This window comes from Moschus berezovskii, chromosome 6 (genome assembly GCF_049115385.1).
Source record: "Moschus berezovskii isolate FMDL1 chromosome 6, NW_MosBer_1.0, whole genome shotgun sequence".
In the NCBI taxonomy this organism is placed as follows: Eukaryota; Metazoa; Chordata; class Mammalia; order Artiodactyla; family Moschidae; genus Moschus; species Moschus berezovskii.
This window is the reverse complement of record NC_142465.1, coordinates 124,006,904-124,017,148: the sequence shown is the minus strand read 5'-3', so window position 1 is coordinate 124,017,148 and position 10,245 is coordinate 124,006,904. Positions and strand designations below refer to the sequence as shown.

Sequence of the window (10,245 nt, the reverse complement as noted above, 5' to 3'; positions counted from 1 at the left end):
TCATTTCCGTCGCGCTCTGCCATCCTGGGTTCGGACGCACAGCTCAGCCCAGAGCAGCCACTCGGGGCTCAGGCAGGGCCACCGCTGTGTGGACACCACACACCCCCCAGCCATCTCCGCCTGGGATCACCCATATGAGAAGCAGAGAAGAGTCACTGTGACTTAAGTTTCCAAACGCCCAAAGGCCCCAAATGGGATTTACCATGAGCTGCTACTTCCCCTAATCCAGGAAACCGGCCCAGAAGGCAGCAAGGCCGCTGGTTGTGAGTGCGCCGTGAGCCGCTGACAGTCCGACCCCCCCCCAGGAAGGTGCAAGGGGGCGAGGGAAACGTCTGGGGCAGAGTCGCCTTCTTATCTATACGGGGCCGGTTTCATGAGCTCTCAACCCAGCACAGCACGGCGTGACAGGTCTGCATTCTCCTCCACCCAGAACATGAGCAAACGCCACACCGCAAAGCACCACGGAAGGGTGGCCTATGATGCCGGCGTGCTGAAGATGTTTTGGGAGAAAAAAATCGAGCTTCACACAAAACAACTGCAGAAGGAGGTCATGAGGATCCGCAGGAGCGCCCTGGACAGGTGAGCTCAGCGCCAGCACCTGAGGGCACAGACACAGTGGCACCGGGGCGGCCAGCCTTCAAGTGCAGGTGTCCGCAGACCCCACCGCCACCCGCTTCCTACCTCCAGACCAGTGTCACCTGAGGAGCGGGTGCGAACCACTGACATCAACCGTGCTAGTCAGCTTCAGAATAACATCACTGTTCAGTAGCGGTAGAGAAGACACCCCATCCCTCCACCGCCCCATCCCTCCGCCGCCCCATCCCTCCGCCGCCCCATCCCTCCACCGGCCCATCCCTCCACCACCCCATCCCTCCACCGGCCCATCCCTCCACCGCCCCATCCCTCCATCACCCCATCCCTCCACCACCCCATCCCTCCATCGCCCAATCCCTCCATCACCCCATCCCTCCATCACCTTATCCCTCCATCACCTTATCCCTCCACCGCCCCATCCCTCCACCACCCCATCCCTCCACCGCCCCATCCCTCCATCACCTCATCCCTCACCCCATCCCTCCATCACCCCATCCCTCCACCACCCCATCCCTCCACTGCCCCATCCCTCCATCACCCCATCCCTCCACCGGCCCATCCCTCCACCACCCCATCCCTCCATCACCTTATCCCTCCACCACCCCATCCCTCCACCGCCCCATCCCTCCTCATCCCTCACCCCATCCCTCCATCACCCCATCCCTCACCCCATCCCTCCATCACCCCATCCCTCACCCCATCCCTCCACCACCCCATCCCTCCACCGCCCCATCCCTCCACCGGCCCATCCCTCCACCGCCCCATCCCTCCATCGCCCCATCCCTCCACCGGCCCATCCCTCCACCGCCCCATCCCTCCACCGCCCCATCCCTCCATCACCTCATCCCTCACCCCATCCCTCCATCACCCCATCCCTCCACCACCCCATCCCTCCACCGGCCCATCCCTCCACCGGCCCATCCCTCCACCACCCCATCCCTCCACCGGCCCATCCCTCCACCACCCCATCCCTCCACCGCCCCATCCCTCCACCGGCCCATCCCTCCACCGGCCCATCCCTCCACCGGCCCATCCCTCCACCACCCCATCCCTCCATCACCTTATCCCTCCACCACCCCATCCCTCCACCGCCCCATCCCTCCTCATCCCTCACCCCATCCCTCCATCACCCCATCCCTCACCCCATCCCTCCATCACCCCATCCCTCCACCGCCCTATCCCTCCACCACCCCATCCCTCCATCACCTCATCCCTCCATCACCTCATCCCTCACCCCATCCCTCCACCGCCCCATCCCTCCATCACCTCATCCCTCCATCACCTCATCCCTCACCCCATCCCTCCATCACCTTATCCCTCCACCGCCCCATCCCTCCATCGCCCCATCCCTCCATCACTGCATCCCTCCATCGCCTTATCCCTCCATCACCCCATCCCTCCATCACCCCATCCCTCCATCACCTTATCCCTCCACCGCCCCATCCCTCCACCGCCCCATCCCTCCACCGCCCCATCCCTTCATTCCCAATCTCGGGTCCTGTGGGAAGTTGCCCTGCAGAGTTCATCTGATTTTATCTATTTTCTGACATTTGCTCCCAGTGGATGCAGGATATATCACCAAGTCCATCCTGCTCCGTGTCACACATGTGCTTGACTCTCAGACTCAAAGCCAACTCCACCTTCCTTCTGAGTGGACTCAGGGGCCTGTGGGTGCTGAGGGGTGTGTCCTGGTGACCCTGACCAGTGGACAGTTAAGAGGGAATATTAGCACATAATTTGCACCAAGGCAAAGACTCAGATGGCCAGAAACTTCCAAAGTGGCCCCAACCTTAGTCCCCAAATAGCACCGGCAGCTGCTGCCCTGAAAGCTGGGCTGGAAAGGCGGATTCTTGGTGACTGCAGAGGGCTCAGCCTTGGTACTGACCCTGCCAGTGGCCAGAGGTCTGGTTGCCATGCTGTCCCCCCCTTCACCCAGTGCTTCTGGACACTCGACACAGGTGTGGGGCTGTGGCACCTCCTGTCCACACCATGTGGCCCCCCAGAGCTGGCCACTGTCCTCACCTGGCCTCCTTGGGTGGAGGTCATGGCACAGAACCCTCATCTGAAGGGCTCCTGGCCCAGGATCCCTGTTGGGTCTCCGTGGCCTCCTCCCTGTCCTTCATGTGCTATTGGGCCCAGGACATTCTGGGTCTCAGCCCACGAGGGAAGGTCCCAGGAGCAGGCTGCGGATCAGCACTGCCCCACCGGTCACTGAGGCCCTGGGCCGGGCTAACAGCCTCACCTGTCAGGGGAGACGTGTTGGTGACGCAGCCTCAGCCCGCCCCCCAGCCCTGCTCCTGGGCAGCAGCAGCTCCGCCCTCATCCGCAGGCCGTCAGGGCTGTCCTGGCCTCTCCACTGGCTCGGGGGAGGCGCCCTCCTACCTGTGTGGGCACTTCCCACAAGTTTGCCCAGCAGCCCCAGAGGTTAGTCCAGGCCAGCCTCCCATCCCAGCCTGCTCCCTCCAACCCAAACCCCATGTTCACATGGTTCCCAAGGGCATGTTCAGTCTAGGGGGGCCTGACCAGGCCTATCTCCCCCAGGTCACCACTGGGTGTCATGCTGTGGTCCCCACCATGGGCCCCTGTCCCGGGAAGCCAGCGTCCAAGGGCCCATCTGGGGTGCTGGGTAGGGCAGGCCAACCAGAGCGCTGCGTCCCGGCCTCTGGTCCTGCAAGGACCGGCCTGCGCCCGGCTGCGCTTTCCCCCCGCACCGGGAGGAGCCCACGGGGCCCTTCCTGGCAGGCAGGCGGGGCCCTCGGAGACGGGTTGGGCATTGGGCACGGGCCGCAGGCAGCCCAGTGTGCCAGGTCCTCACTGAGCCCAAATGGCTGCCCCCAGGCTCCGCGACGAGTGGGCTCGGCAGCTGGAGAGGAGGAACCAGATGCTGCAGAGCTCCCGGGAGGCGCCCCCATGGCCAGCCCCACCAGGCACCCCGGCCCTGTGTGGCAGGGACCAGCCAGCCGCCTGAGAGCGCCGCCCTTGCGGCAGCCCAGCCCCTGCGTGGTTTTGGGTCTCTAGCTAATGTAAGCGCCCAATAAAATCTCAGATGAGTGGATGTTTTGTGCCCATTTTTCTTCATATCTGTAAAATGTACCCACACCAAATGTGAACACGATGCACTGACTCACAGCAAGTTAGGGAGAAATCACCGGGCTGTGGGGACCTGGGCCCTTTTGAACACAATTCAATTCACCTTTGATCAAAATGTCTGCAAAAGCTCAGCCTAAGGACAGTGCCCGACGTGAAGCTGTGTAAAGCCGTGCACCCTCCTCACCGCCGCATCATCTCAGGAAGCTACACAGCCTCTTCCTCACTTGGGTTTGGAGGCACCAGTCTCCGGAGGCCGCAGAGGCTGATAGGGCTGGGACTCAACTGTTTCAGTGTCACCCCTGCCCCGTCCCCCCAGCGAGGGTTGCAACCTCCCCGGATCCTCGGATGAGCAGGGCCTTGAGCCCACAGCAGAGGCCGGGCTGAGACAGCAGGACCTGGAGCCAACCGGATGCCTGCCGGGGCTACGGCCCCTCCACACGGCCCACAGTGGGAGCCACCGCAGCGCCTCACTGGCAGGGCGGGACTCCCAGGAGGGGACTGCTGCCCGGCTGTGCCGTCTCTGCAGATCGTGTAATGGGGACGACAGATCCAACACTACTTTGGGTCTTTAACCTTTGTGTTCCGGTAGCAATGTTGGCTCGGAGAAGGCAATGGCAAGACACTCCAGTATTCTTGCTTAGAAAATCCCATGGATGGAGGAGCCTGGTGGGCTACAGTCCGTGGGGTCGCTAAGGGTCGGACACGACTGAGCGACTTCACTTTCACACATTGGAGAAGGAAATGGCAACCCACTCCAGTGTTCTTGCCTGGAGAATCCCAGGGACTGGGGAGCCTGGTGGGCTGCCGTCTATGGGGTCGCACAGAGTCGGACACGACTGAAGTGACTTAGCAGCAGCAGTGTTGGCTACGGCTTGAAATACACGGGTCAGCCCGCTCTCAAGGTTTGGACCTTCACAGGAGTAACCCTTTCTCATTCATAAAGAGTCGCAGAGCAGACAATAACATTTTCCCGTTGGAGGTTTACAGGAACATTGTGACCTGACCTACGTGGACAGCTGCGAAAACAAAGGGGTCCCATAGCAAGAAGTTCACCACAAGCAGCCTAGCACCCTCCCCTTTCAGCATAAAAGGACCCTGAATTCTAAGTCGGCCAGGACGCTCTTTGGAACTCTGGTCGGCCCTTGTCTCCGTCTGCTGGCTTTCTGAGTAAAGTCGCTGTTCTGTGCCACAACTCATCTCCCCACTTATTGGGCTGTTGTGCAGTAAGCAGTACAGGTTTGGACTCCGTAACAGTTGGGTTTGGGGTCTGTTTTGTCCTGACCCCCGATCCAGTTGGCAAGGAGGGGGAGGGGTTGTGGGAGCTTCTCCAGAGGCTTAACCAAAGGAAAAAACGCCAACACAAATGGCCACGTGACATCCACGGCATTTCCAGAGCTGTCCACAGTAGACTGGACCACAAGCAAATATCCAGCAGAAAAGGTCCGTAACCTGACACAAAGCACGGGTGCTTAACTTGCCAAATGGTTTAGTGGAGAGGACCCAGAGAAGGTCCGGTGCAACACCAACCTGAAAACACACGTTCTTGGGTCACCCTGCAAGCTGTCCATCAGAGCTCGTGACTCAGAACATTCCACTGAGGAACATGCAGGGAATGTGGTGATTAATAGCCCTAAAAATAGCTGGAGAATAGTCTGTCACTAAGACTCGAAAAGCCCCAAGCTGCTGCAAGGTAATTTCATCTCATGATGTGCTTTAGAGCTCTGCGCTGTCAACACGGATAAACAGAGACGTCTGCTTGGACCATCTGGGGGACGGGCACGTTGGTGCGGAGCCCGTCCTCAGGGCCCGCCACGCTGTGGTGACCCGCTGACCTCCCTCCTCGTGGCAGAAGCCAGGGTGGCACGGAGACAAGGCTCTTCACCAGCCGCAGCTTCTCGTCACTGGTCTTTGTCCCGGCGAAGCTGAGCTACACCCGGAGACCTCCCGGCGAAGCTGAGCTACACCCGGAGACCGGAGGGTGCTTCCTGCAGGGCGGGGGCCGAGGAAGGCGGCAGGGTGCCCCCCCAGGCGCTCGGCATCGAGCCCTCCTCTAGCCCTGCCCTTTTGCAGTTTTCCACGTGTGCAGAGCATATTTAGGGGCTGGATTTCAGACACCTACTCTTTTTCTTCTGGAGGAGATTTTGAGACACAGAGAAAAGGGGGCAGCACCTGGAGGAGACACAGAGAGTCAGTCTCTTCCGTCCACAAGGCCTCCCCCTCCCCCTGACCCTGGAGCGCCTGAGGAGGCCATGCGGCCCAAGGGCTGGGGGTCCCCCGGGCTGCCTGGACTCCGGGGGCGGCCTGGAGTCGGGGCTCATCTGCCGTCGTGTGAGGGCGGACCCCACTGCAGGCGGGTCTGTGCGGCTCCTGCCGCCCTCAAGGAGCCGGGCCCCTGCACTGGGCCGTCAGCTCTCCCCAAAGCAGCATGGCTGCTTGGTTCTGACTTATCCAAACACAACGGGAGGAGGCCCGCTAGCTAACTGAGCTTTGCTCTGCTCAACCACGGAAGGGTTTGCCGGATTCAACGATGCTGAGCAGAACCGCACACTCTGAATAGCCACTGTGGCCCTGAGTCCACTGCTGCTCGTCCTCCAGAGCCGAGTCAGGGACTGCCAGGCACAGCTCTGGGGCCGGGGCCTCCCTCCGCCAGGCTGGTCCTCTTCCCTGGGTTTGGTCCTCGTTCTTGAGCTCCCTGCCTGGCCTGCGGGAGCGTTCCCCGTTCTGGCAGGACCACAGCACACAGCCCAGAAACCCCTGACGCCACGGTCACGCTTCCACCACTTGCTCTCAGTAGAACACGAGAGGGTCTTGCTGCCATGTGAGTTACAAAGAAAACTCATGTTTGCAGAGCTGTTTGGACCCGGGAATGCAGGGGAGGGTTTGAGGGGCTGTCGACCTGGGAAGTGAAGTGCTCACACTGGGCTGGCCTTCAGCTTTTAGATCCCTGGGTGGTACCCTGGGAGCTTCCTGGAGGAGGGTCCCCCAGATGGGGCGGTGATGCTGGGACCTGGCAAACCAAGAGCAGGGCTGATTACAGGAGGAAGGCCAGCTGCATACCGTGTCTCTTTCCTCAGCATTCACCTTCAACAATAAGAGCATGTCCCAGGCTAGCCAAAATTAAGTTACTGTACTTAACAGAAAAGTATAAAGACTCTTGAACACCAGCTACTGCCAAGTCCCATTTGGACTGTCCCCGGTTCCTGGGACAGAGATTTGTGTGAACGAGACTCACATCAAATAGATCCCCTCCCGCAGCTCTCGGGAAAACGTGTGCCCTGGGGACTCTACCCCTCCCGACGGCCCTCACTGCTCTGCTCACCCGTCCTGTCTCATCCCTCAAAGACGGAAACTCTCTCTTAAGGTGCAAGGGGCTTGAGCTAAACACGGAGGCTGGATGGCCTGCCACCCGAAACCAGCACCTGGGCGCCCTCTGAGTGAGACTGAGTCCACGCCCACCAGCGTCCAGGAGACACACCCCCCCAGTGCCTGAAGCCCAGGTCCCCAGCAGTCACCCCTCGGAAGGTCTGATCACAAACCCCCACCTTGTCCCAGGGGTCACTTCCAGCAGCTGACACTGGGGACTCTCTAATCTGTCACCCCTACCATGTTTGTTAGACAGCATCCCTTTTTCAAGTGGTCTTCCTCATGACTGGAGTGATTTACTTAGACTGATTCTAGTGGGAGCAGAAAGCAGGGCAGTGTTTCATTGTCCCTTTGACACCAATAATCAAAAGAAAGAGTTGGGTAACTCCTGCGCTGTATCCCTTCTCACGCTTTCTCTTGTTTGAGTGTTGCCACGCATTCATGGATTTACATAAACGATGCAGTCAGGCAACCCTGAGCATCACTCTTCCAGATGCTCAAATTCTCCCAGATTTGACTAGTGAGACCCTTTTCAAACCAGCTTCTTTTTGATGTAACTCCATTAATCTTTGAAATGTCCCTGGCTTTCTGGGACAACGAAAGGTCCTAAACTGGTGTGCACCAGAGCTGCCCCAGAGCAGAAACTGAATAAACAGACCGTAGTACGTCCGACAGTAAAAGAGCAGAAATGAAAAGGAGCAAACGTGCGTCCACACGGGTGAGCCTTGGCAAAGGCAGGTGTGGTGAAAGGAGGCGGGGTACGACGGCGCGCCCATCCTGCAGGCGACATTGGCGACATCCCAGAAGCGGCACAGCCACTCCTGGCCAGGCTGGGACCCTGGTCCCTTCTGGGCAGGGAGCCAGCGCCAAGAAGCCTGGGGGCCACGTGGGGTGGGGACAGTCCAGGTCTTGTTTGGGTGGAGTTTACACGACACACCGTCCTCGGCTGGGCTGTGGGGGTGCACGCTTTCCGTTCCGTTCAGTCGCTCAGTCGTGTCCGACTCTGCGACCCCGTGGACTGTAGCCTACCAGGCTTCTCCGTCCATGGGATTCTCCAGGCAAGAATACTGGAGTGGGTTACCATTTCCTTCTCCAGGGGGTCTTCCCGACCCAGGGATCGAACCCGGGGCTCCCACATTGGAGGCAGACGCTTTAACCTCTGAGCCACCAGGGAAGCCCGGTGCGCGCTTTACTGAACATGAATTTCATCCCAATAGAAAAGGCTTAGGGCAGGGAGACTGCCGGTCTGAAGGGACACGCTGCCCCCAGGGAGGCACGTGCTGGGTCCAGGTTGGGGCAAGGGCCTTCTCACACCCAGGGTTCTGGGCTTCCCGGTCTCGAGTGCTGTCCACTGGGGTCTGCTGTTCTTCTCCTCCCTGGGGGACCCTGACCCACGCCTGGGACATCTGAGCGGTCCATGGGCCCCTCCGCCCAGGCCAGAGGAGGGAGGCCAGCCTCTGACTGACGGGGCTCCATCCAGCCACCCCAGCCCCACAGCAGCCACTAACCCACATGGCCCTCCCCCGCCAGCACTCCTCTGGGACCCCAGCCCAGGGCGAGCCCTTGTGGGGCCCTGCTACTGGGAGAGAATGGGTCCCAGGGCCTGGGCAGCAGGCCCCAGGGGCAGACAGGGGGCCATCAGAGTGGGGTGCAGGGTGCTTGTCAGGGGGCCCTAGAAGGCAAGAGGTCGGCAGGACTGGGTAGGGGAGACAGGGGGCCTCAGCGAGGCCCCGCAGGGCATCTGTGGACACCTCCGGGTGAGGAAGGGGTCAGGCCCCACTCTTGTGCAGAAGACGGGGCCCAGCCCAGGATGGGAGTCTGCAAAGTGGAGGGGGGCAGCCCTGCCCTGGCCCCACCCAGGGAGCAGTGACAGGGCTGGGCTGCAGCCGAGTGGTCCCCCGGAGAGAAGGCCGTGCAAGCAGATGAATTTAAATCCGGTCTAGGGGGCAACGCAGCGCTGTAAGCAGACTTTTCTCCTCCTGGGGAGACTGAGACTTCATGCAGAACGTTCAGGGCCACCTGACTCATACCATGGTCAGCGGGACAATGACCCCTTCAGTGTCCAAGTCCTGATCCCAGAACCTGTGAGCATGCGACCTTCATACCCAGCTACTTCTCAGAGGGAGTTAAGTTAGGGGTCTTGAGATGGGGCGCCATCCCGGAAGGACCAGCGTCAGCACCCGGGTCCTTGTAGGAGGGGGCAGCTGACTGGCTCAGAGCGACGCCTGCACACGCGTGCACCGCAGCGTCCTTCACAAAACAGCAAAGAATCTGCAGACAGATGGATGGGCAGCGAAGACGTGGTATATACACATACAAACTCTTCAGCCATGAGAAGGAAATCGTGCCGTTTGTGATGACAGGGCTGGACCTTGACAACATTAAACTGAAATAAGCCAGACAGATGAGGAGATGGGTGGATGGCATCAACGACTCAATGGACATGAGTTTGAGCAAACTCCAGGAGATGGTGAAGGACAGGGAAGCCTGGAGTGCTGCCGTCCACGGGGTCGCAAAGAGTCAGACACAACTGAGTGGCTGCACAAGTACAGCAAAGCCAGACAGAGGAAGACAGAAGCCCGAGGCCCTCACTGGCGTGTGGAGGAGAGTCGATGGTGATGCCGAGTCGATGGTGTCGCCCGCTGCTGGGGCGGGCGAGTAGGGACTTGGTGGTCAAGGACAAATTCCGGCTCCAAGTTCAGAACCTCTCGGACTGATGCCCAGCTTGGGTACTCTAGTTACGGGGCTGTACTGTGTGCTTGGAAGCTGTGGACACAGTGGATCTTAAATGTTATCCCCCCACACAAAAAAGGTACCTATGTGCGGTGAAACATCTATTTCTGCTTCATTGACTATGCCAAAGCCTTTGACTGTGTGGATCACAATAAACTGTGGAACATTCTGAAAGAGATGGGTATACCAGACCACCTGACCTGCCTCTTGAGAAACCTGTATGCAGGTCAGGGAGCAACAGTCAGAACTGTACATGGAACAACAGACTGTTTCCAAATAGCAAAAGGAGTACGTCAAGGTTGTATATTGTCACCCTGCTTATTTAACTTACATGCAGAGTACATCATGAGAAACGTTGGGCTGGAAGAAGCACAAGCTGGAATCAAGATTGCCAGGAGAAATATCAATAATCTCAGATATGCAGATGACACCACCCTTATGGCAGAAAGTGAAGAGGAACTAAAG

At 59.5% G+C, this 10,245-nt stretch overlaps 1 protein-coding gene across 1 annotated transcript; it reads left to right on the top strand.

The window, feature by feature from the left end:
* Nucleotides 1–433: 433 nt before the first annotated feature.
* FAM240C (family with sequence similarity 240 member C) lies at nucleotides 434–3,562 on the top strand. The gene is made up of 2 exons (XM_055394122.2): nucleotides 434–579; nucleotides 3,433–3,562. The coding sequence occupies exons 1-2, from the start codon at nucleotides 434–436 to the stop codon at nucleotides 3,560–3,562; spliced, it is 276 nt and encodes a 91-aa protein (XP_055250097.1).
* The last annotated feature ends 6,683 nt before the right edge of the window (nucleotides 3,563–10,245 follow it).